The 27,203-nt window shown below is 44.8% G+C and overlaps 1 protein-coding gene across 2 annotated transcripts; it reads left to right on the plus strand.

Annotated features, from left to right (window-relative positions):
• The first annotated feature begins 1,512 nt into the window (after positions 1-1,512).
• On the plus strand, positions 1,513-18,072 carry LOC308397512 (MAP/microtubule affinity-regulating kinase 3-like). Of its 2 annotated transcripts, XR_013971795.1 has the most exons (20): positions 1,513-1,968; positions 2,743-2,931; positions 3,010-3,063; positions 3,848-3,896; positions 4,292-4,357; positions 4,453-4,523; positions 4,628-4,684; positions 5,434-5,568; positions 5,670-5,771; positions 5,840-5,959; positions 8,410-8,509; positions 8,584-8,696; positions 8,768-8,885; positions 8,963-9,153; positions 9,284-9,372; positions 9,445-9,717; positions 9,926-9,970; positions 10,094-10,471; positions 11,617-15,694; positions 17,281-18,072. XR_013971795.1 is itself a non-coding variant. In XM_080883441.1 (19 exons), the coding sequence occupies exons 1-18, from the start codon at positions 1,918-1,920 to the stop codon at positions 10,461-10,463; spliced, it is 2,193 nt and encodes a 730-aa protein (XP_080739567.1). In that variant the 5' UTR covers positions 1,513-1,917; the 3' UTR covers positions 10,464-10,471; positions 11,617-18,072. The 2 variants fall into 2 exon arrangements, 1 of the variants encoding a protein (XP_080739567.1); XM_080883441.1 differs by having other exon boundaries at positions 11,617-18,072.
• Positions 18,073-27,203: the final 9,131 nt, after the last annotated feature.

A 27,203-nucleotide genomic window follows, 5' to 3' on the forward strand; every position in this document is an offset into this window, starting at 1 on the left:
TAAAGTTTGTTTGAGGTAGAGTTTGTAATTGTCTCATGACCAGAGTTTAGCTGAGAGCACAACCATGGCATTGTAGGTCAGAACTAACATGGGTACAGAGCTACAGATGCAATGATATGCTGAAAGCGTTGCTGCTGAGTGTAGTTCACACCTTCTTACACATACTGATGTCGCAGAGTTTTGCTCAAATGGTCTGATCACATCATTACAAACGTGTGTGTTCAGTATTGAGTTGCTGTGTGTGAAAGGTGACAGCTGTGTTGGAGTTGTGTTCACATTTTTCCAGTGCAAGTGTGAAATGTATTTAGTGACTGAGTTTCAATTCAATTTTATTTATATAGCGCCAAATCACAACAACAGTCGCCTCAATGCGCTTTATATTGTACCGTAGATCGTACAATAATAGATACAGAGAAAAACCCAACAATCACATGACCCCCTATGAGCAAGCACTTTGGCGAGAGTGGGGAGGAAAAACTCCCTTTTAACAGGAAGAAACCTCCGGTAGAACCAGGCTCAAGGAGGGGCGGCCATCTGCTGCGACCAGTTGGGGTGAGAGAAGGAAGACAGGATAGAAGACATGCTGTGGAAGAGAGACAGAGATTAATAACAGGTATGATTCAATGCAGAGAGGTCTATTAACACATAGTGAGTAAGAAAGGTGACTGGAAAGGAAAAACCCAGTGCATCATGGGAATCCCCGGCAGCCTACGTCTATTGCAGCATAACTAAGGGAGGATTCAGGGTCACCTGGTCCAGCCCTAACTATATGCTTTAGCAAAAAGGAAAGTTTTAAGCCTAATCTTGAAAGTAGAGATAGTGTTTGTCTCCCAAATCCAAACTGGAAGCTGGTTCCACAGAAGAGGGGCCTGAAAAATGAAGGCTCTCCCTCCCATTCTAATTTTAAATACTCTCGGAACAACAAGTAAGTCTGCAGTGCGAGAGCAAAGTGCTCTAATAGGGTGATATGGTACTACAAGGTCATTAAGATAAGATGTGATCTGATTATTTAAGACCTTGTATGTGAGGAGCAGGATTTTGAATTCAATTCTGGATTTAACAGGAAGCCAATGAAGGGAAGCCAATACAGGAGAAATATGCTCTCTCTTTCTAGTCCTTGTCAGTACTCTTGCTGCAGCATTTTGGATTAGTTGAAGGCTTTTCAGCGAGTTTTTTGGACATCCTGATAATAATGAATTACACTAGTCCAGCCTGGAAGTAATAAATGCATGAACTAGTTTTTCAGCATCACACTGAGACAGGATATTTCTGATTTTACAGATGTTGCGCAAATGGAAGAAAGCAGTCTTACATGTTTGTATAATATGTGCATTGAAGGACATTGAACGGTTCAGAAATACTAATGCGGACCTCCGGCCCTTCACCGCTGAAGGCCTCCGTAAACACTCCAGCAACAACAAACGCCGCCGCTCGGCTAACCAATCCTTTCGCACGCTGTCTGTAACGTCACATCCCGTCAGCGCGCTGGGCTGGGTTAGTCCTCCATCTTGGCTAGCGTAGCGGCTAACGGTGAGGCTGCCGTAGAGGATGAGTAGACCCTGACTGAACCGAACCGGTACCGTGTCCCCGAGCCAGAAGCCACCACACGCCACCGGACAGGCTCCGCGTACGCGCACACCCGGTAGTGCCGGGCTGCTAGCAGCTAGCCGCCAGCAAAGAGGAACTGGTGCTCCGGTTCCGTTCGGGTCGATGCCGGTTACAGAAAGCCGGACAAGAAGCCGAGACGAGCCAAGCCGGGACAGATAACCCGCCCGGCGTGCAGCCAGGACCGGGGCCGGTGATGCTGCGTGGGAACCTGCTTAGGTAAACTCAGGCTGACGTCACGCAGGTGTTCCGGAGCGGAGCGGGGGCTTCATGACCGAAACTAACGACCCTGGCTCACTGTGACCCTGGAACATGTCCGCCAGGACCCCGCTGCCCACCGTGAACGAGCGGGACCCCGAGCACGTGAGTGCGCGTATGTTTTTCGTTTGGAAAAGTTAGACAACAACAAACAAACAGATCAGTGAGTTACTTAGTTTCTAGTTCAGTTTCTATTTAATAAAACTGTTTGTTTACTGATAAATGTAAATAACATACTCGTGACTGCAGAAATCTGACCGCTGACCTTTGACCACTGCTAATATTACCTATATATGGTTTGCATCACGGGGTTACCTGAAGCTCAGACTTCATCATTAAATAGGTGAACATCCTCCTGAGTGAGCAGCTCCAGTGTTTCTAATGCCAAGAGACATAATAAAAACATCCCAATAAAGCGCAGATGTAGGTGCTGCGATGCGATATGGCAACCTTGCTTCTGTCAGTCTGCCCCAGGGCAGCTGTGGCTACAACTGTGGTTTGCCTGCACCAGTGAGTGAATGTGAGAGTGAACGAATAGTGGAATTGTAAAGCGTTTTGGGTGCCTAGAAAAGCGCTATAGAAATGCAATCCATTGTTATTATTGTTATTATTATTATTATCATCATCATCATGATCACTGATGTCATGTCAGTGAGCATGACGTTATGTCACTGGGCGCTGCGATGTCATGTTAGTGAGCGTTGATGTTATATCAGTGAGTACTGTGATGTTCTTTATTCTTCATCATTTTGACCTATGATTTTGGGATATGTCCACAATCCACTGCTACCAGGTGCTTGCTGGATAAAAGGGTTGGAACATGAACAGATACTTTGAGCTGGGACCATGCTCCATGCTGACTGTGTGTTTATTTCCCAGCATGCCTCGGTGGACGACGGGCGCAGCGAGGTGCCATCCCGCTCTGTCCGTTCCGCCCGCTGTAAAAACTCGTCGGCGTCTGGCACAGACGAGTCACCGCATGTGGGAAACTACCGGCTGCTGAAAACCATCGGGAAGGGAAACTTTGCCAAAGTGAAGCTGGCTCGACATATCCCAACAGGATGGGAGGTGAGATGAGTCCCGGGGACTGCTGGGAAATATCCCAGACCCCCTACAGAGCACTGATCACCTGTGTGTGTCTGACAGGTCGCCATCAAGATCATCGATAAGACCCAGCTGAACCCCAGCAGCCTGCAGAAGGTGAGCACTGTCACCTGACAGGAAGTAATGTGCTCACAAGTGTCGCAGCAGAAATTACACTGAAATGGTTCAAATTATTATTATTTAGAAAGAGTCAGGCTGAAGCAGAGAACGGTGTTTTTAGGTTTACCTGAGCAGGAAACATGAAAACACTCATCTGGAGCTGGTTTACTGACTCGCTGCTGAAGTTCAAGGAAAAACGTGTTTTTAATATGTGATTCTGCCATCAAATCTCAGCCTGTGCTTTGTGCAGACTACCAAACCTGTGGTCACAGATCATACATGCGTCCTTAGTCTGAGCTCACCGCTCAGAATTCACCCTAAAAAAATAAAGCTAGACTAACGTCTGACAGTAGCCCGACTCTGTGTTCTTAATGGCGCAGGGAGCTGACGTTCATCATAATTCACATCAAGATGATGACCTTTCACCTGGATGTTTTCAGGCTGGTCTGAAACAGTCAGGTGTTATAGGTGAGTTGACCTGATGTACCTTCAGTTGCAAGTGTCTGCGTGCTGCTGGGATGATTTTAATCAGGAATGGTTTTTACAGGAGCCGTGCTGAGGCATTGATGTGATTTTTAACGTTATAATTATTGATCATTGTTCCGTAATCACACAGCTCACTTTGAAAGAAATGGTTAGAGCGCTGCGTCATCTCTCACACGCAGCTGACCTCTGAAAGACAGGAACTTTGTTTCGTACCAAACTGTTCCCATCGTTCTTGATGACGTCTGTGATTCATCCTGGCGTTCCTGACGCTGTCTGTTTCCTGTCTGTGTCTCAGCTCTACAGGGAGGTCCGAATAATGAAGATCTTAAATCACCCGAATATCGGTGAGTACCTCCTCACGTCATCACTGCACCTGTGTGACCGACCAGAGTTGCTCAGATGCCATATTTGTAATTTTCCTGGGGTTAAACAGGTGAGGGGCAGAACCTCGTCACACGGCTGTTTCATATCACCTCGCTGCTTCTATCAGGTGGTTCATGACTTTGTTTTTCTTTGCTGCGATCAGTTTGGTTTCTGTTTCTGCTCTAAGAGCCTCAGTACAAGGGAAGTTCTCTGCACTGAGCCTGAGTTCAGTGCAGAGAACTCCCCTTGTACTTCATGGAAGTACAGCCTAATGGCTTCACGCAGGGTTCAGATAATGTAAGAGAGCGAGCTGAGCTCTCTTACATTATCTGAACCCTGTCTGTCTGTGTGTGTATACACATGTACGTGTTTGCAGTGAAGCTGTTCGAGGTGATTGAGACGGAGAAGACTCTGTACCTAGTGATGGAGTACGCCAGCGGAGGTTAGTTCTTCATATATTTTAAACCAATCGGAGGCTGGGACAGGTGTGACCTTTGAACCCTGTGTGTGTGTGTGTGTGTGCGTGTGTGCGCGCAGGTGAAGTATTCGACTACCTCGTAGCTCATGGTAGGATGAAGGAGAAGGAGGCCAGAGCTAAATTTAGACAGGTAACATGTACACATGCACACACTGCCGTTACCATGGTAACACATTGGCAGTACTATCCATCGCATAATACCCAAGTGTTTCAGGTCCGTGTGTGTCTCCACAGATTGTGTCTGCAGTCCAGTACTGCCATCAGAAGCACATCGTTCACCGAGACCTCAAGGTAACGCCCCGGGCGGTTATTCTGAAGCCCCACCTAAACTTTATATGAGAGGTCTGCAGGTGTGGAATCACCTTCACATCTGAAATTTAACGTTTTCAGGTGTTTTCGATTTCCTCTTCTGAAGTTATCAAACTGTATGTAAAAATGGAAGCAGCTCCCTAAAAGCTGCATTCTCTCTGATGTCTAGCATCGGGGGTGATTCTTCTGGTTGTGGAAAAGTGAGAAATTGAGCGTCCTGCTTGGTGATCCGTTTCCTGTCAGGTCCTGTTAAAGACGGATAAGAGCAGGAAGGAGGGAGGGTTCAGAGCGGGGCTAACATCGGACGCCCCTACAGTCATCGCATAAATTTAAAAACAGCAGGAGGATGAAAACGCTCGAGGCGTCAGACTAACTGCAGTATTTTTATTTTCTCTCTGGTTTTATTTTTCGTTTATTAGTGTAGGAATAGGTTAGCACTTAGCATTAGCTGCTCACCTATTTCCATGTTTTGATATACAGGCTACAGTCATGTACAGTGAGCCAACCACTCTGACTCTCCATGTTAGCTCCTACAACTGTATTACTACAGAGTGTAGTTACACACACACAAACACACACAGGCTGACTTTGAAGCATTGAGGTTTTCCTCTGTTTTAGAGAGCTGAATCCAGCTTATGTCTGCATTGTGCTTACTGTCACAATGCAGACTTCACTCCAGCTATAAACAGGCTTCCATGTGTTCCTAACAAATGGTCTCTGCTACTCTGCAGGCGGAGAACCTCCTCTTGGACGCCGACATGAACATAAAGATCGCAGACTTTGGATTCAGCAACGAGTTCACCGTTGGAGGAAAACTGGACACCTTCTGTGGGTCTCCTCCATATGCTGCACCTGAGCTCTTCCAGGTACGCACAAAGGTGTCTGTGGTGTGTGTGGTTTTCTGTGAAGCTGCAGAGTATAGAGTGTGTGTGTATTTGTGACGTATGCTTGTGCGTGTTTGTTTCAGGGTAAGAAGTATGACGGTCCAGAGGTGGATGTGTGGAGTCTCGGGGTGATCCTTTACACGCTGGTCAGTGGCTCTCTGCCGTTTGACGGGCAGAACCTGAAGGTGAGGAGCAGGGAGGTCTGAGGATGTCCTGCAGCATCAGGACATGACAGTGATTGGTGTGTGTGCAGGAGCTGAGGGAGCGCGTGCTGCGAGGGAAATATCGAATCCCCTTCTACATGTCGACGGACTGTGAGAACCTGCTGAAACGCTTCCTGGTGCTGAACCCGGGCAAGAGAGGAACACTGGAGGTGAACCACTACATCAGCAATATAATCAATACATCATCTGTACATAATCAATACATCATATATGCATAATTCAGTTCAATTCAGAGTGAAGGATAAACAGATGAAAACAAAAACATGAACTAAAAACCTATCGACTTGGACGAGGGTGCAGGAAGTAGGGCTGTGCGATATGACCAAAATCTCATATCCCGATATAAGAATTCTATCGTCCCAATAACGATATAAATCACAAAAATGTAACGTTTTCTGTAAATTCTGTGAATCTCGGGCAGCTCAATTTGCGTGAAGTGTTTCCAGCTGCGTGTCATGTAGCTGGAGTCGAGTGTTTTAACCGATGCATGAAACGATACATTTTTAGACACAAGTTGTAACGGCCACCGTTTTCTTTGTGAGTATTTATTACACGGCGTGCTGCGGGGAAAAGCCTGTTCTAACGTTTGAGTCTAAGGTCTATTTTTTAGCACCTGGCGGCTCTTTTTTACTTCTCATCCGTAAATAATCTGCTCTTTCACGTGATTCAGTTTATTTTGAAAAGTCTCAACAGGATCTTGAGCTTTATTGTGAAAGGTTTATGTGGAACATAAACAAGCGGACACGCGATGGTGTTACCGTCGTTGTTGCTAACCATAACGCATAAAAACAGGCGCTTGTCCGTCCGTAGTGTGGTTATATTAAATATAAGAGAAATAGCGAACTTTAAGAAATTAATATAGCCAAAACAGTGACCATCAAAACGATGAAAAAATATTGCCGTAAACAATTTATTTTGCGACACCACGAAACAAACGATTGTGTAAAATGAAACGATAGACATTTTTATATCGTCATCCGATATATATCGTTATATCGAACAGCCCTAGCAGGAAGTGCACAACGCTGACTCGTTTCAGGTTTTTACTTTAAGTCTCTGAAGCCACCTGTGCATCTTTCATGTTTCAGTTCAATTAAATTTTATTTATACAGCGCCAAATCACAACAACAGTCGCCTCAAGGTGCTTGTAGACCCTACAATAATACATACAGAGAAAACCCAACAATCATATGACCCACAATGTGCAAGCACTTTGGTAACAGTGAGAAGGAAAACCCCCTTTTAACAGGAAGAAACCTCCAACAGAACCAGGCTCAGGGAGGGATGGGTGGAGGAAGACAGGACAAAGACATGCTGTGGAAAAGAGCCAGAGATTAATAACAAGTATGATTCCGTGCAGAGGGGTCTATTAGCACATAGTGAGTGAAGAAGAAACACCCAGTGCATCATGGGATTCCCCCAGCAGCCTACACCTATTGCGGCATAACTAAACAAAGATTCAGGGTCACCTGATCCACCCCTAACTATATGCTTTAGCAAAAAGGAAAGTTTGAAACCTAATTTTAAAAGTAGAGATAGTGTCTGTGTCCTGAATCCCAACAGAAAGCTGGTTCCACTGAATAAGGGCCTGAAAACTGAAGGCTCTGCCTTCCATTCTACTTTTAAATACTCTAAGAGTAAGTGTGAGAGCAAAGTGCTCTAATGGGGTGACATGGTACTACAAGGTCATTAAGATAAGATGGGGCTTGATTATTCAAGACCTATGTGAGGAGCAGGATTTTAAATTCTGGATTTAACAGGGAGCCAATGAAGGGAAGCCATTATAGGAGAAATATGCTCTCTCTTTCTAGTCCCTGTCAGTACTCTTGCTGCAGCATTTTAAATCAACTGGAGGCTTTTCAAGGAGTCTTTAGGATATCCTGATAGTCTATACATCTCTGTCCTCTGTCATGTGCTGCTTAATGTTGAAGAATCTGTCTTGAGGTGCGACTCGGTATAGATAGAACGGCACCTTCCTGTGGTTCGTGTGCTTGTCAGAAACCTGATTACCTAATTATGCATTGGTGTCATGAGCTGCTGGTTACTGTGGCAGCTTGGTCTGTTTTCATGTTTCCACTCAGTTTGAACTGAACAACGCGCACAGCTGACTGAACTTTAGCCTGATTACAGGAATCAGCTAATCGTGTGTGTGTGTGTGTGTGTGTGTGTGTGTGTGTGTGTGTGTGTGTGTGTGTGTGTGTGTGTGTGTGTGTGTGTGTGTGTGTGTTTCCCATTCTTACATATGATGAATGGTGTGTGTGTGATCACGGTTCCGTGAGCCTCCTTGAATGCTGGTTTGACACAGTTTGATCTTTAGCATCAGAAACATGATATCTGTAAAAATATTGGCTCCTTTGTTGCCATGAAATGTTTACTCTGTTGGTCCTGTGACATTAGCACAGAGTGAGATGACATCATTACACCACAGCTCAGGTCCCTCACACAGGACAACAATTACTGGGTCCTAGTCAATATAGCCATGATAAATAATCAGTACAGCAGTGATAGTGAGGGTACTAATTATGTAATTATCTGTTTATAATGACTAACCCTCACCGGGTAACACGTTACCTGAACGTTACGTTGTTTCTTTTATCAGCAAATCATGAAGGATCGGTGGATCAACAGCAGCTCTGATGAAGACGAGATGAAACCCTTCATCGAACCAGAGCTGAACATCAGAGACGAGCAGAGGATCGGTACACACACAGACACAGACGCACACACATAGACGCAGACAGACACACACTGACTGTCAGTATTGATCTGTCAGACCTGATGGTGGGGATGGGCTACTCCAGAGATGCAATCACTGATTCGCTCTCCAAGATGAAGTACGATGACATTACGGCCACCTACCTGCTGCTGGGACGCAAGACTGTGGAGGTAAGTGGTTACAGTGTTGACAGCAGGTAACGTTGGCAGGTGTAACAGGTGTAGCTGTGTCTGTGTTTCAGGTGGAGGCCAGCGACTCCTCCCTGCTCAAACCGCGGCCGTCTAGCAGCAGCCAGTCTCCGGCGCACGTCGCTGCCCCACGTAGCTCCTCCTCCAAACAAAGGCGATACAGCGACCAAGGTAAACGCCCACTCCTACACTGGGACCTGGCTCCAACCCATGGCACACTAACACCTCCTTCTTCCTCTCCTCCTCAGTGTGTTCTGTCATGGCTCCTCCCACCAGGAGTCAGGCCACCACGTCAGCAGAGTGTGAGGTGAAGCTGGAGGGCAGAAGTCAGAACACGAAGTCCAGTCCTGTGGAAACAGGAAGTCCTCTGCTGGGGAGCGCCAACAACCCCAATGTGGCCGATATCCCAGAGAGGAAGAAGAGCTTAGCTACACCCCCTGTAAGTGACACTGCAGCTTGCAGATGAGCTTGTGTTGTGCTTTTCAAAGCTCATTTCCACCTACTGCGTCTCAGTTATTGGTTGATTATTGTCTATGGTCTTCACACTTTTCATTGGCTGTGTGTCACAGGGCGGGTCCTCCAGCATGACGAGAAGGAACACGTACGTGTGCAGCTCTGCGGAACGCCATGCTGCGGTCCATAACGGCAGAGACGGCAGGTACAGTTGCCAGGTGAGTCATGCCTGCTGATCCATACGCTTTGTATCTAACTTTTGCCATCCTCCACGCAGCGCAGTGACCACGCCCCCCCAGCGATCAGGGGGTGGAGCTTCCACTCACAGCGTCAGCAGCGGAACAACTCCTCCCGACAGGCTTCATTTCCCTCGGGGGACAGCAAGTCGCAGCACATTTCACGGTGGTCAGCTCCGAGAGAGACGCACTGCCACCTACAATGGCCCCCCTGCTTCCCCCACCTTGTCACATGACGCTGCACCACTTGCCCAATCACGGGCCAGAGGCTCCACCAACCTCTTCTCCAAGCTCACCTCCAAATTCACACGCAGGTATGTAACAGCGAGGCATCATGGGAGGTTTACCGGGCAGCTGACAGGGGGCGCTGTAACGACCAGCACCAGACCCTCCAGTGTTTTCTTCTTCTGCTACAACCAACTCTGCTTTCTTCCTCCCTTGCTTCCTTCTGCCTTTCCTTCTTCCTTTCCTGCTGCATCCATGTCACCCTTTTGCTCTTGCTTCCTGTGTCCTTGCTGTCAGAGGGATCTCAGAGCTTGAGAGGAATGGCAGAGCTGAGGGCTCCAGGTGAGTCAGATGATGTCATCATCTCTTTATTGTGATTGGTTTGGAGTGTTGACGGTAAACACAGAGACTTTCCAATCAGAGAGCAGCATGTTTGTCAGCTGATACTCTTCTGTCCATCTGCAGCCGTAACATGTCGTCGGAGCAGAAAGAGGAGCCTGCGTCCCCCGCTGCTCCTCTGCTGAAGGATGCCAAGCCTCGCTCGCTGAGGTTCACGTGGAGCATGAAGACCACATCCTCTATGGAGCCACTAGACATGATGCGCGAGATCAGGAAAGTCCTTGATGCCAACAACTGCGACTACGAGCAGCCCGAGCACTTTCTGTTGCTCTGTGTCCATGGAGATGGCCACGCCGACAGTCTTGTCCAATGGGAGATGGAGGTGTGCAAGCTGCCCCGCCTCTCACTCAACGGCGTCCGCTTCAAACGGATTTCAGGAACGTCCATCGCCTTCAAGAACGTTGCTTCCAAGATCGCCAACGAGCTCAAACTGTAGCCGCGCAGGTACGTGCGACCTCATTGGCTACTCAGGGCTTGCAAAATCGCTAGCCCGCGTGTTTGCATACATAAGATTTTCTGGAGGAGGACAGACATTTGTTTAGAACTCTTAAAGATGTCGAAGAAGCTCCCTTAAGCAATTACTTTGGTGTTCCTCCACCTCCAAACAAATGTCAGAAGGAGTCCGAACAACAAAAGAAGCGCGTATTCTCAGAAAAGTGGTTGCAGGAGGTGAGCTGGCTTCAAACAAATGATGAACGCACAGAGATGTGGTGCGGAATGTGCCGTGAAAATCCCACTCTAGCGGACAAAAACAGTGCTTTTTATATGGACGCAAACGCGCGTTTCAACTTCTTATCTGGTGCGCATCTTTTATTTTGACAGTGAATGCGCACATGCGGACCACTTATGTGCACCCGTGTAAATAACATAATGTTCTGCCGGGTGTGTTGTTGGTTTTCTCTCGATTTCTGAGTCGACAAGTGCCTTTGTTACTGGGACCAGTCATTTTAAGAAAGGCCCCCATTAGAACCCATGAGAAATGCAAGAAATGCATTGCTCAGTCTGCAATATCTTTCCCAGAACAAACACCAATTGCAAATAACATACTAAAAATAAACCTGAAAAATCTGTTTAGAACAGCGTACTAAGAGGGAACTACCACTGGCAAAATTTAGCAGTCTTTGCAAACTTCAAAAAGCAAATGGCCTAGATCTTGGTTCCACTTGTCTCTTACCCGTGACTTCAGTGGAAATTTCAAATTCAGGATCTGACACAGACGGATTCATGTCCTACACAGTTCTTACAAGTTCATAGAAATTTCTGTTCAATTAGAACCAAGTATTTGAGTTGATGATTGTAATTTTTATACAATGTTGTAATTTGTTTTTCAACAATTTTTTGATTAATGTTTTGTTTCCTTTACAATATTATACATTAAAGTATAATATTGTAAAGGAAACAAAACATCAATCAAAAAATTGCTCTCTTTTTTATTCGGGCTACTTAAATTTATTTTGGGCTACCAAAAACTGAAGAGTCCCTGCCTGAAGGGCTACCAGGGATTTTGAAATTTTGAGAGCCCTGCTACTGATTACTGGATGCTGATGTCACAGGTTGCTCTGATGATGATGACCTCTTTCTATGCACAGGGTTTCCTGACATCCTGTCAACAGCAGGGTCAGCAGTTTGTCACTGCTCCGGATCAACAGACTTGACAGCTGCAAAGCATCCTGGGAAGACATAGGAACTGTACTGCTGTTTTATTTTTGAAAGAGCCTAGCCTGACCCCTGGAGCCTGGCAGAGAGGGCGGGGCTTGTGGACAGTTCAGTGTTTGTGAATGTAGATATTTTCATTAGTTTTGTACGTGTGAGCGGTCAGCTGGTTCACCTGTGTCTCATTAAACACCTTGAACGCAGCTCAACTTCCTGTGTGGCGTCTCTGTGGAGCTAGAGGAACCTAGAGGGGCCACACCCCTGTCTCACTGTAAGCTGAGATCACATGACAGGCCTGTGTTTCGATTTAAAGGAGCCTTTGTTTCCTGCTGGTTTCCAAAATAAAAGCTGCTGAAAACCCTAAGAGTAAGTCCAGTCCTGTGGAAACAGGAAACCCTGGGAGTGTTTCAAACGGGTGTTGGCGCTGATGGAGGCTGGTGGGCGGGTCAGGATTCATAGCCAGTTCATGGTCAGAGTGAACATTTTTCTTTAACTGAGATGGAAAGGTTCACATCCTGGTTAGAGCAACGCATGTCATGCACATCTATGTGACAGCGCAGCCACAGCTCTGACCTGTACGTCCAGGTGTGTCATGACATCTAGGTCACAGCTCACTTCCTGTAACCACAGGAAGCCCGCCTTGTGGTTTTTAGCCCACGTGATGTTCAGGGGGGCATAAGGGGCGGGCGGAGCCAGATGAAGTCCAGATGTGCCTGCAGACTGAGCTCAGTCGTGTTTTCAGGTCGTTTTCGAGCACCTGGAGTTCACTGTTGGTCTCCATAGAAATGTGAATATAATCTCACCTGGATAACCTCAGCAGGAGTCGAAGATAACGGTACGTGCACGCTTTGTACGCACGACTGAGTTAAATAAAGATCCAGCTGTTGGGTGGTGCTGGGCGAGTGGGGGTGTTGTTATGCCGTACCACAGCGTACCTGTTACATCATCTCAAAGGTGGAATGTTACAGGTTAAAATCTCGGTTTGTGTTTGAAGTGCGTCTGAAACGAACTGCCACCGCTGCTTGATTAGCTGCATTAATCCTACCGACTGGGGCAGGAACACACATGCATTTCCTGCTTCAGTACCACTGGTCGGCTTGCGGTGAGGGGGTGGAGTCCTGTGACTCTGTGGAGGGTCAGCTGGATGTATTTGGTGACCGTCAGAGAGATGGAGGTGCTGCTCAGGACTTAAAAGCAGATGCCAATCAGGGAGCAGATTAGGCATAAAGTGTGCGTGCAGGGTGAAAACTGTGAACTCAGACATGCACAGCAGATTCTTGCTTCACAAACACTGGAAGGGTTACAATGACAACAGGGTTACCCACACCCTGCTTACTGGGGGAAAAATACTGTGTGTATCTGACACGGGGGAGGGGATGTTATGGCGTGGGCTTTGGCGTCTCAGCAGTATGAAGTATAGAATAGAATAATCCTTTAATTGTCCCACAAGAGGAAATTTGTTTGTAACAGCAGCCAGAAAGACACATATACAACAAACAGTACACAGAACAGAAACATACACAATTTTTCTTTCATATTTACATCAAGGACAATGGTTACTATAAACAGAGTACTGTAAATTAAATCAAATTAACTACAGATAAGAGGCAAACCAGGTTGTAGTGCGAATCGGTTGATTAAATTATTGCAGTTACAGTGCAGATGTAAACATCTATGATTGTTGGGAGCAGTTTTGATTGTACAGTCTGGCAGCTGCAGGGAGAAAGGACCTGCGGAAACGCTCCTTCATGCATCTAGGACAGGGGTGTCGAACTCCAGGCCTCGAGGGCCGGTGTCCTGCAGGTTTTAGATATTATCCTGTTTCAACACACCTGAATCAAATGATCCAGCAGTGAGCCTGTGCTGTCCTGTAATTTAGCCATTTGAATCAGCTGTGTTGGATTAAGGACACATCTAAAACGTGCAGGACAACGGCCTTCGAAGCCTGGAGTTCGACACCTGTAATCTAGGATGCAGCAGTCTGTCACCGAAGGAGCTCTGCAGTTCAGCAACATTTACATGCATGGGGTGGGAGACTCTGTCCATCAGAGATGTTATTTTGGCCAGAGTCCTTCTGTCTCCAACCACCTGCACTGGGTCCAGGGTGCATCCCAGAACAGAGCTGGCCGGTACAGAGCGGGGTACAGAGCGGGGTACAGAGCTGTACTCTCTCACACTGAGCTCCACAGAGCAGATGATGGTGAGCAAAGCAAACTGTAGCAGCAGCCCAAGAAATGAGATTTTCATAAAGTCAGTGAGCTGATCTCAGGCCAGCGGAGCAGCTTTTCACTGATTAAATCCAAACAGGAGCAAAGAGCCTCAAACCAGCAGCAGCTGAAACACAGCATGTGGTCCTCAGGAACTCACTGAGTGCAGAGGATTTTCATCCAAGTATTGAAAACTTTACATTAAAGTGTTTATATTTAAAACGTGTTGTCTGTCCAGTTACTTTAGAGCCTGTAAAAGTAGAGAACTGAGTGTAAAAAATAAAAAATTCTGAACAGTTGGTGCAAAACTTTATTAAAGCTGAGAGTCTGAAGTTCACTTACAGACGAGACGGCAGAGTGAAGGCCTTACCTTTACTCCAGGGAGAAAACGGTTCCTTCATCAAGTCCAAAATTCCTCCATCCGCACAGTCACACACCTCCTGACACCATCAGGAATGCCCAGCTGATTAGTGGGTGTAACAAAGGTCCCCACGACTCCAAGGGTGGTGTCAATGTGGCGAGTCTTATTTTTTTTCACAATGTGCAACTCTGCTGTCCATCTCTTTGGGCCCCGAAGGCAAATATCACACTTTTCTACTCCCGGAGCTCCCGGAGCTCTCAAAGCACTTTATACAGCATGTGAGGGCAAAGGCAGGAAGTGAACTGACAACACAGTAGAGCCCTCCACATTCCCAACCCACGACATCATCTCAGGTTGGATCTCTCGCTGTGTCACCATCACTACGGACCCATACAGGTGGGGCAAAAAGGCCACTTTAAAGTCTTGAAGAAATGCTGGAAATATGAACATTTTAAGGTACACTACCTGTCAGTCAAAGAGGCCATGCCCCTGATAATAGAAACAGTGGATGTGTAAAAACATTCTCCCCTCGTGCAGCTGTTATGGGGCAAATTATTTTGGTATCAGGCTGTAAATATGTTTAGCACGGGAGTCTCTGAGGTCTGATTCAATGCTGCCTCTGCTGAATGCTAGAGGAACTGCAGGTTTAGAACTTCAGCTTCATGCTTAAGCAGAGGTTAGCTTGGCCTAAACTTGAACCATTGTTGTATTTAATGTTGAATAAAAGCCACGGGAGGTCAGGGGATCTGAGGAGAAGCTGCCCAGGTGTACGTACTGCAGCGTCAGCCACACGTTGCACAACCCGAGGTTACACTTTGGGTTTCTTGTAGAACATTCAGCTGGACTCTAACCAGGATTCAGCTCTCAAGGTTAGGAGCACATTTGGAGATTAAAACCTCTCCACTCTGTTTAAATAAGGGCACAGGAAGTCAGAGGAGGCTCACCAAGAACAAGAAGCTGCCTTCAGTCGTTCTAGGTCTGTTACTGTTTCCTGATCACAGATACTCCTCCTGTGGTACACAGCGATGTTAAACGAGGGGAATTCATGACACAGACTTTACATATAGCTTCAGGTTATTTTAAAGAATGAATCCATCCAGAATAGTCAGAACAGACAATGTTTCTTTAATGAGCTATAAAGTGGTTTAATGTGATGCCCTGAGTCTCGTCCTTCAGCTGAAAATGCCCTCTGACTTTTTACAGAGATGGAAAAACCTGTAGAGGAGCAGCTGCTGCACATGTTGCGGGAATTGGATGAGGAGGATCTACGATATTTCCAGTGGATCCTGCAGAATGTGCCTGTAGCTAGTTTCCAGGCCAGAAAAAAGATCCGTCTGGAGAAAGCAGACATAATGGGAACAGTGGAATTGATGTTCCACACGTATGCTTCCAAAGATGCTGTGAGGGTGACAAGAATAATAATGAAGAAGATCAAGAAGAATAAAGGTCAGTGAGAGGAAGGAGAAACGTATCTGGACCACTGATCATTGATCAATGGCCATGAGTACCATTAACAGAGTTGGGGAATGGCTGCAATCACAGCATTGTAACATGGTGTCTTACACCTACCAGGCCAGTCATTTTCCAATGATGTGAGAATGTACACATTCTCTGCTGGTTTGAGCAGGGAATCAAGGAGGCCATTTACATGAAAAGGGAAAGACTATCTCTGAATCGAGGAGGGGGCCTAAGGGTACTGAACTGAAATGAATTAGGTGATACCTGAACCCTACAGAGGTTGCACAGGTAGTCCAACTCCTCCAATGGTGTGAATCTTTCTGGCCAAAAGATTCATGAGGGCGTCCTGAGGGCCAGGCTTCCTCTAGTGGGTTTGTGGGGCCTTATTGGGATTTTCCATAGAATACCAGATTTGGTAGATCCACCACTGGCACCCTGTGTTTCTCATGGATTAGGGCAAGTTCACCCTTAGCACATGTGACAGACTTGAAAGGGTCTGTAGAAAAAGGAGAGTATTATGCGCCATCATTAAGACACATACAATGGCACATACAATTCAAGACACATATACAAACCTCCATCTGAAGTGATAATTCCAATTATTGGACTTTCACTACACACACACAGCCAGTTGCTGTTTACAAGCAGCTGAACATCTGCTTTCATTAAAACCAGAAAGGAAGTGACGAGGTCAGAGTGCATGTTTGTGAAGTCTCCGTTAATAAGAGTCTGGTATTTGGCCTCTTTTCTTTAATTACAGCTTGTGCACTACGTCATTAATAACACTGTGTAGATATACGGAGGTATCACTTATATTACCTTTCAGGCTTTCAGCATAGAAACTGGAGCATCAGGCTAAAAACACCTCTTTAATATCTAAACATAAACAGATCTTTATTATGTGCATAGCCCTAAATCACTACAACTGTCAATCCAGAGTGTCAACAAATGTTGTTGACACTTTTTTAAACATGGGTAACACCGTTTGAATAATCAGCGCTGTTAAAGATTTACAATGAGCAGGCTACAATAAACATGCTTACAATTTGAAAGGATCACAGGATGTTGTGGGGCAAAAAACAGTCACAACGCTGAGCATTGACGAAATCTTTCTGCAGGGTATCTGATACACATTTACCTGCAAAGACATGGGCATGCTCCGTTTCACAAACTAACATGGCAACAGTAAATAAAGTGGCCTCCACGTTCAGACCTCCATCTTGCCCACATCAGTCTATGTTCACATAATAGAACCAAATACTTGTCATATACTTGGAGTAACAAACATCAGAGAATTAGAACTGAATAATAAACATCAGGACACCAGTGTGGGACACACATGAACAAGCTCACCCACCCGGTCATGGAACATTTGCATCTAACCTAATTTAAAGAACTGATTTCTGCTAGCTAGCTTCATAGATAAAAATAAAACGGGTCTCTTTTACATAACAATGAAAATGCACCAGCATACACTGAGAAGCTCATACTTCCCTTGTTACGGTGACTTCCTTAAGTTTATCTAGTGGAACAACAGCCAGCCACCTCTCCCATGTGTCCTCACTCTCCTCCAGATTCTCCTCTCTGTGGCCCAAAACACCTCACCTAGGGGGAAGTCCAGGAGGCATCCTAGTTAGAGGCCTGAACCACCCCAACCAAGGACCAGTAGTGGCTCTACTCTGAGTTCCTCCCAAAGGACCATCAAACACCCTCAGAGGAAACCAATTTCGGCCGCTTGTATCCATAATCTTATTCTCATGCTCAGAAAACTGGTTCATGCATTTATTACTACGAGGCTGGAGTATTGTAATTCATTATTATCAGGCTGTCTAAAAGTTTCTGAAAAGCCTTAAGTTGATCCCAAAGACAGCTGGCTTACTTGTTGTTCCTAGAGTATTAAACCCATTAAAACTAATGGGAGTGTGGACGCTCGTGTCGGTTTTAGGTCATACTATCTCTTCAAACTTTAGAGTAACTCTTATACCAACTAAGAGTCCAACGGTTCCTGAAAGCATCCGCTCTGTGCTTTTTCAGTAATATTATGATTGTTACGGTAATCCCAGGCATGACGCCACATTCAAATCTTGGTAAATAACACAGAAAAAAGAAGCCAAATGAAATGTCTGTTTTCCATAGAGCTCCATTAAACAATCACGGTCTTCTCTTAACCAAATTTCATCTTTGTGGGGCTGCTGCAACCTAGGATTACCGTAATGACCCTAATGTCACTGAAATGCTGCACCTGACAGCAGTGACAGGTTACGCTTTAGAGGGTTAAAAGAAAATGGGAGGCAGAGCCTTCGGGTTTGTTGTCTAAGGTGATTGTTGTGATTTGGCAATATAAAAATAAAACTGAATTCTCTCGATCACTAGCCACAGGTCGTTACCATAGGTGAGGTTACGTACGTAGATAAACCAGAAAATCAACAGTTTCACTTTTACGCTTAGCTCTTTCTATACTACCATAGACTGGAGCAGCATCTGCAATGATGCAGATACTGCAATCCATCTCTTAATCTTGTGCTCCTGTCACATTAACAAAACCCCAAGATACTTAAACTCCTCCTCTTAAGGTAGCAACTTGTCCCTGACCTGGAGTGGGCGTTCCAAGTGTTAATCCTTTATATTCATCAATCAACAAAATGCAGTGAATGAACAAAAGAGAAATCTAAATAAAAACAATATTTGGTATGACCACCTTTGCCTTCTTCTAGGTATACTTGCACACAGTTTTTGAAACATCTTGGAGAACTAGCCACAGATCTTCTGTGGATGTAGGTTTCCTCACATCCTTCTGTGTCTTCATGAATCCCAGATACACTCGATGATGTTGAGATTGATTGATCCCTCGGGATAATTTATTTATCTGAGGGAAATTGTTTTAAAGACTGCCAGACGATCTGGCACCATCATGAGCACCAATGTTCCCCCTAAGCTGCGCGTGTGCACAATCGCACAGAAAATCTGCGTTGTGCACAAAAAAAAATCTAACCTGAGTTGAAATTAAAATAAATACGTTAAAAATCATTCTGTTTTGCAGTGTGAGTCAGTAAGTGACCGGTGACTGGCTACTCCAACCAATGATGCGATTCACATTTATATATACGCAGCTAATCAACGTCAATGACAGGCTATGACAGCGTCCTTATGGGCAGACACCGGTGTTTTAGCTAGCAAAGCGGCGTGGCTGATGTGGAGTGAAGCCACATCAGCACTCGAAAGCACTCTCTACCTGTGAGCAAAAACAAAACCAAAAAACCCCCCACCCTTTCCTATTGGTGGAAAAATGTACCATGTCAACCAATCAAAAAATGATATGGCAACATGGCATTTAGTTTTTTAGCAAGGAGGGAAGTTTTAGGAGTGACAGCGGCGTTTTAAGATGTGTGAGATTCGCGACATTTAGCGTGTTTGGAGTCTAAAATGAGTGTGTTGTCTTGTGTAGTTAGTGTGTAGTGTAGTTAATAGTTTTGTTGTGTGTGTCAAAACAATGAGGCGACTGCTGAATGTTACAGGTGTTAACAGGAGTGATATATCTCCTGTTGTCAGACCTACAGGTATCAGGCTTGTGATGTTCTCTTTTATCTCATAGTCGACAGAAATTACTTTTTGGAGAGGCACAAATAATTTGTGTGGCATTAAATTTGATGCAGAAAACCTGATTGTTCTGTAAATAGTTTGAAATGTTTATTTAGAAAAACCGCCTTGGCTGCATTTTTAGGTAAATAGCTGCAAAAAACTTTGTTGTTTGCAAAACTCAGTTACTTTGTTTGAAGTAGTAACTATGTAATTAATTGCCCAACATTGGTCATTATATACTGTATTTTGCAGACAGAGAGTTACAGGACTCTCTCCCAGAACACGGACTCATACTCATAATGCAAGTCAGAGCTTTATTTTTTTTATTTTTTAAAAAAGAACAGCAAGTTGTGTTTTCAAAATTCGAGTTCAAGTTATTTTTACTTCCAATAGTGTTTACATACACAGGTCATGAACAAGTTGTTTTTTTTTAAATTTTCATTGTAAGTGGGCTAAAGCAGTCAATTAAAAGTAGTGTAACATAAATGTAAATGCTGTAATTTGATTTTTTTTTTTTTTTTTTTTTTTGTGTGTGTCCCATTTGGAGCTTTAGCCATCAGAATTGTTGTCTTAAGGCCAAGAAAGATGCCAAGCGGATTTATTTTACCAAGTGGATCATCATGGCCTTGCCATATTTGATTGACCTTTATTATAATTATGTATTTATTTTATTTTCGGTTGCTACAAACGGGACAGACATGACTTGGGGATAGGACAGGGAGAAAGAATGAAAGAAAGAGAGGGAGAGAAAGAAAAACAGAGGGGAGAAGAGACGGTGAGAAAGGGGAGAAGAAAGAAAGAAAAACAAACAAAACACCTGGATCACCTGTATGGAGAAAAAAAAACAGAAGAGAAAGCAAACAAAAAAAGAGCAACATAATAAATACAGCACCATCACAATAAACTAGCTAGCAGTAGATAACAGAAGATACTAAATATTAAACGCTATTGTGCAGCACTCAAGATAGACAGCGCACAATGTGCTTTGAGGCAGCAGCCAAGAAAGGTGTAGTCCGCGTCTGTGAACACCCGTGTGTACACCTGTGTGGATCAGCATGCTTGTATTCCAAAGGTTTCTCCATGTAACGATCTGCTAGGGAGTGTGGGGAGCCATAGCCCCGTCCCCCAGGGCATGAAGCAGGTATGGAGGAGATCCAGGCCCCAGACATCCAGAGGCCCCAGAGTACGAGGACCCGAGGAGGACCACCAAAAAGGGGTGGAACCGTGCCACCCTCCTGGGAAGAGCTGAGTAGCGCCCCAAACGAGAGGTCACCCAGCAGCTACGGAGCAGAGGCCAGAGGGGGTTGCAGTGGCGTGCCCGCGGGCTCTGCCGGCAGCCAGCTGTGCCAGAGAGGACCGAGCTTCAGGCCCAGAGGCCTGAGGGCACCCCACCCCCCGGAAGGGGCCCAGCCGGGCCACAGGCGCCAGGCCCCGCCAATCGGCCACTAGGAGTGAGCCGGTACATACATGAGTGCCCAGCCCCAGTCGACAAGAACCACCAACACACCAACGTCTGAGGGCATCAGCCACCGGCAGGGAGTGTGGTGAGGGGAGATAGGCCTCCATACTTTGGAGGGCCTGAGATGTACCCAGAGAGGTTGAGTCTAAGACCCCACCTGACATATAGACACAGACGAACAGGCGCACGCGGACACAAACGTGCATTCCCACCCCCATATACACAACCAAATACTCGGCACTCACCCAACGTGTAGACAGACACAAATAGACACTGCACAGACAGTCACACTCCCCAAACATACTCTATATCCCAGGTCCGGGTAACCCCGCCCCCAGAGGGGCAAGCCGCACCTAGACCCAGGAGATGTAACCCTTATCTCTGGGGTGGAGGCAAGCGGACCACCTCCTTATCTGCAGTAGCAGGGAGGCCCCGCATCCCAGACCCCAATCTGACGGCCAGCACCTCCTCCCAGCCCCCCAGCCCTGACGGCTAACAGAACCGGGGTGAGTGAAGACCCCAAACCTCCCTACGCCCGCTCATATGTAGTGTTGCTGTGTGCTGTTCTAAAGTACATTTAAAACACAGGAGAGCACGGCTCCTCCTGAAAACCCTTAGTGTCTATATGCATTTAAAATTGAGGGTAGGGCACCAGCGCCAGAGGTGGGTTGGAAAACACCGACCATCCTCTGGATGTTGTAAAACGTGCCCACCCCCAAGGCCCTATATGTATGTGTTATGTGAGAGTGTGAGTAATGTGGATGTCTAGGTTGCAGAATAAAATTGAGGCACAGGCGGCCAGAAGGGGACAGAGGGGACAGTGCCTTCCCTGCACCCTGGTGACATACCTGCACCCCAAGTCCTGTGTGTGTGGGTGGGTGTGGTAGAGCGGGAATAGGGAGGCAGCTGAGGATGGGGAGGGAAGAAAGGGAGGGGCAAGTGTGCCCCTCCCTGGGGCCAGCTCCCCCGCTGACCCCAGTAGGAACCCCCACACTCTGGAACCCACCAGGGCAAGGGGGCCCAGGCCCATCCAGACCGGGGCCCGCAGCAGCAGTACCGCCCAGCCCCACAGAGTCCGGGGCAGCCCACCCGACTCCACCCCAGAGAAAACTGCACCCACCCCATCATCCAATCATCTCCCAAACTACACAAGACAATAGACACCCAGGTTGAGTTCGTTCTCTACCTCTCCTATATCTCTCCCCCACCTGCAGAGTGAGCTCCTGTAGAGAGGAGACCACCTGCAATGATATATCAACCTCCCCACCAGTTAGAGAGCCCCCTAGTTGGGCCGATGCACCAGAGGTCCCCTGCACTGGGGCTGAGCCCCCCTGCACCCACCTACCCACAGCTCTGGCAACACAACAGCCAGGATCCAAGCCCCCAAGGCCCAGCCAGCACCCCAGACTGGGGGCAGAGCACCCCCAGACCCCCAAGCCTCCACGCCCATCCCGGACCCACCCATGGGCAGCCAGACTACCAGGCCAGTAACCAACATCCGCCAGCACAAACCCTCCCCCATCTCCGCTGTACGTAGCCACAAGGAAAACACCATCTAAGAGCCACCAGAGCCCCTAACCAGGTCATGGCCACATCCCCCGGGTTAGGCCCTCCAGGGAAAACATTCCTAGGGACTCCCCAGATGCCCTGAGGCCTTCCCTACCCCCATATCAACCACAATAGCGAAGGCAGGACCAAACCATGACCCCCCACCCCCACTAGGTGATGAAGCCGATCAAAGGAGCCTAAAGGGATTGATCAAATGTGATGGCAGAGGCTGTATCAAGACTAATGTGATCTATTAGATGGTTTTTATATTGGTTAGAATTAAGATTATTTTTTATTTTTCCAGTTAATGAGGACCATTTTCTTGGCAATGCATAGGGCCGTAAAAACAATGTGGGCTGTGTTTATTTCTGCAGTGACCTCATCCAAGTTGCCCAGCAAGCATACTAAAGGGGAGGCTGGAATCTTACATTTCAGACACTTTGATAAGTCTTCACATATCTCACGCCAAAACTTCTGAACTGGTGGACAGAACCAAAGAGCTTGGATGTAATTGTCCGGTGTATTTGGTCGTGTTTGTAATTCAGCTTCACTGGGATTAAATTTCTTTTTTACTAAGGATTTAATTTGTTGATATTCCAAAAATCGTTTCTTGTTGATCCCATATTGTGTAACTAGTCTGTCAAGTGAAATAAAGTCTGTTCCTTCCAATATATGTTCCAAGTATTTAATTCATTTGCAACTCCAATCTGGAAAGTTTATCATATTATTGTTTTGTAATATGTCCGGATTGTTCCAGATAGGTGTACGTTTGCATGGGATTAATGAAGACTCTGTCATTTTTAGAAACTCCCACCATGCTGTCAGAGAAGAGCTGATGTTGATGCTTTTAAAGCATTCATGTCGTTTAATGTTTGAGCTGATAAATGGTAGGTCTGAAATTTCTAGGTTATTACATAGTGCCTGTTCTACATCTATCCAAGGTTTGTCTAAGAGGGTGTGTTTAAACCATCTAGAGATGAACTGAAGCCTGTTGGCTAAAAAATAGTGATTAAAGTTAGGCAGATCTAATCCTCCTTTATCCTTGGTCTTTTGTAGTGTTTTTAAGCTGATACACAAAATTCACGGTTCGGTTCGGTTCGATACTTTGGTGTCACTGTTCGATATTTTTTCGATACAAAAAAAAATGTTCATGCCTTTTTAATTTGTCATTTATTAAAATTATAAATATATATTTTAACTCAAAAGTACAGTTTTTAAATTTAACCCTAACCCTTGTGCGTGTTTTTTATTTTGACAGCGAATGCGCACCTGCGGACCACTTATGTGCAGCCCTGGTTATTTAGCTCGTCATATTGCAGCCACAGAAATTCTTTTGTCCATGAAACCATAAAGCTGCACTTTCTTTTTGCCTTATAGTCTGATTTGTCATAACTTCTCCGTTTTGCGGTAAGCTTTTCTTTGGCTGTCACTTCTTCACCCTGACCTGTCTTATTTGGCTCAGCAGAACTGAAATATATATCCTGCTGCTTTTACACATGCACTCACATAAGCTCAGCGATTCTCTGCGCGATGTTAAAGTTCATTCGATTTGGGTAAGAGAAGAAAGCAGGCTGAGTCCGGGGTAGGTGTCAAAAATAGTGATCTTTATTTTACACACTTTGCGCAGTCAGTGTGGGAAGACAATTTGCAATACAATCCTTCCGCGAATGGACCGTCCCGCATCCTTATATTGCCATGATGACATCACAGTTAGATCTTTACTGGAAATGATAACAATTCCCCACCTCTCAAAAAGTTCTCCTTATATGGACATCAACTGCTACTTTTAGAGAAAAACAAGTGTGTATTATATTGTGCATTTTGTGAAAGTATATCTATCAGAAAAACTGTCCTCAGACAACCCTCCTATTTTACTCAGTGTGTGTGTGAACGTGCGTGTCTTACATAAGGGTGTGCATGTTGTTACAGGCCTGAGTACGTGCCGTACTGCCTGTACACAGGCCTGGGTCCAACAGGACCCACCGGTCCGAGCGGTTAACTGCTTAAGCAAATAGAAAGAATAATACAGAACAGCAATGGACTGACTAGAGTACTGATAATCTGTGTGCATTAATATTTGCTCAGAGTAACATAGATGTGATTCAAAGATTATTCTGTCAACTGATTCAACAATGGTAAATGATTAATCAATGATAATTCTGATTATAACTGTGGTCATAAGAATACAAAATAAAATATCTCCTGGGCACAGCGATCAACCTCTCACATGTTTAAGCTTGCTGCGGGAGATTTCACTTGTCATGTTTGCATAGTAAGCTAACGATTAATAAGACGATGTCAGAGGAATTGGTGCACAAATTATCATCACTCACAGATCAGTGCTGTCGCTCTCTATACACAGTTCGCACGATTGCAAAGTGAAAGCAAAAAAACAAGCGCAAATTCAAACGCGATTTCAATATGTCACATATTGACAGTGGCTCACCGATGCCAATGACATAATTACCCAGCTACATTTCTGAAAGAATGCAAAAGCATTGACATATATTTTTCCTTCCTACAATAGCCCGACGGGCAGGGAAGAGATAGATTTTGGTAGCCCGACTGAAAAAATCGCTAGCCCCAGGACGTCGGGCTAGCGATATTGCAAGCCCTGTATCTGATTGAGGAATCACTCATCTTTGGAAAAGAGAGTTTATTACAGAGAAATGTCTCTTTCCAAAATAAAAGCTATACTATCCGCTTCTTCTGGGCTATATTCTCAGCAGCATAAGGAGAATCATGTGCTAACAGCTGTCTAAATGACTCGGCTAAAGTTAGTAGCATGCTTGTTGTTTTTGTGTAATGGGTAAAGATTTCCATCTAGCCAGATCGCCTTCTACTGTCTTTAAAAGTGGGATGTGGTTTAATGTAGTTAATTCTGAAAGCTTAGGAGAGACATTAATACCTAAATATTTTATATTTCCAGATTGCAGTGGGGAAGGAGAAGAATTATGGAAGGAGCAATTAATCAGAAGAACTGTAGATTTTGACCAGTTAATTGAATAATCTGAGACACTTGAGAAAGAATTTATCAATGCAATTACCCCAGAGAGATTGGTTTGTGAATTTTGGAGAAAAAGTAACACATCATCCACATAAAGGCTGATTTTATGTTCTACATTCTTACATTTTATGCCCTTAATTGTTGTAGCCTGTCTAATTGCTGCTGCTAGTGGCTCAATAAAAATTGCAAACAGTGAAGGGGAGAGTGGGCATCCCTGTCTGGTGCCCCTCAGGAGAGAGAAGCTGGAGGATGTTTGGTCATTTGTTCTGACACAAGCTGTTGGGGAGTTATATAATATTTTTAACCAGTTTATGAAAGAGGATCCAAAACCAAATTTGTGTAAAGTTGCAAATAGAAATTTCCAGTTAACTCTGTCAAATGCTTTTTCCGCATCTAAAGAAAATATTATGGTTTCAATGTTTTTACTGCATGAGTAGTCTATTAAATTAAGTAATCTACGTGTATTTGTTGATGAGTGCCTACCTTTTATGAAACCAGTTTGGTCAGGATGAATTAAAAGGGGGTTATTTTCTCTAATCTTTTTGAGAGAGCTTTGCAGATTATTTTAAGGTCTAGATTAATAAGGGATATTGGACGATAGCTTGAGGGAAATACAGGGTCTTTCCCTGGTTTTAGTAAGAGACTGATATTTGCAGAGTTCATATTTGGTGGTAGTCTACCATTTTCTTTGATTTCCTGCAACATCCTGTGAAAAACTGGTGCCAGAATCGTCCAGAATTCTTTATAAAAATCTGTTGGAAAACCGTCTGCACCTGGAGCCTTATTATTGGGCATACTTATCAGAGCTTCCTGGAGTTCACCTGGCGTTAGTGGCGAATCCAGTGCCATTCCTTGGGTGTCTAATAATTTTGGAAGAGTTATGTTGTCGAGAAATTGATCAATTTCATTTTTAGATGGGTTTATTTGTTGTGTATATAAAGTTTCATAGAAATCACTAAAAAATTTGTTTATTTTCTTAAGATCATATATTATATTCCCAGATAAATCTTTAACAGCACATATAGTTGTTTTTTCTTTATTGATTTTTAACTGGTTAGCAAGAAATTTTCCGGATTTGTTACCATGTTCATAATTTTGCACGCAAAGTCTTTGTACTAAGAATTTAGTTTTTTTATTAATAATTTCATTTAATTCTAGTTTTGTCTTACGTATTTTGTTTAATATTTCTTGATCTTGGTGTGACACATAGGCTTTTTCTAAGAATTTGATGTTTTTTTCTATTTCCTGAATATTTTTGTTTTCTTCTTTCTTCTTATGTGATGAGAAAGAGAATATTTTACCTCTAATCACGGCTTTCCGTGCTGATGCTGTTCCAGGAATGTCATTAAAGCCTAAATATAAAGTCCATTCTTTTTTAAAGTATTTGATAAACTCTTCATCTTTAAGTAGTGATGTATTAAATCTCCAGTTTTTACTTGGTGTAGTATTATTCTTCTGTATTAGTGTTAAAGATACAGGAGCATGATTGCTGACAGCTATAGGATGAATCTCAGTGTCTGAAATGTTACTCAGCAGTGAGCTGCTGACCAGACAATAATCCAGACGAGAGTAAGAGTGATGAACATGTGAGAAGAAAGAATATTCCTTACTGTTGGGGTGAAGGGAGCGCCATGCATCACAAAGACCAAAGTCGCTCATATACTGTTTGATTATATTTGTGGACTGCCAATTACGCTGAGTTCCTGCTGTATTGAGCCTATCCATTTCTTCATTTAGTCCCAGGTTGAGGTCTCCCCCAAGAACAATTGTGCAATCTAGGTGTTCGGAGAGTGTACTAAAAAAACCGTGAAAGAATGAGGGGTCATCAACATTTGGACCATATATACTTACGATACATAGCTTTTGGTTAAGTATAGATAGTTTGACAATTAGGAATCTGCTCT

Source organism: Rhamphochromis sp. 'chilingali' (genome assembly GCF_963969265.1).
Source record: "Rhamphochromis sp. 'chilingali' genome assembly, chromosome: 5".
Lineage (NCBI taxonomy): Eukaryota > Metazoa > Chordata > Actinopteri > Cichliformes > Cichlidae > Rhamphochromis > Rhamphochromis sp. 'chilingali'.

Bases quoted from the DNA above. Each gene is read 5' to 3' on its own strand.
- LOC308397512 (XM_080883441.1), top strand. From the start codon at position 1,918: ATGTCCGCCAGGACCCCGCTGCCCACCGTGAACGAGCGGGACCCCGAG. The intron at 8,510-8,583 runs GTACACACACAG...TTGATCTGTCAG, and splicing joins CAGAGACGAGCAGAGGATCG to ACCTGATGGTGGGGATGGGC. The intron at 9,373-9,444 runs GTACAGTTGCCA...TCCTCCACGCAG, and splicing joins CATAACGGCAGAGACGGCAG to CGCAGTGACCACGCCCCCCC.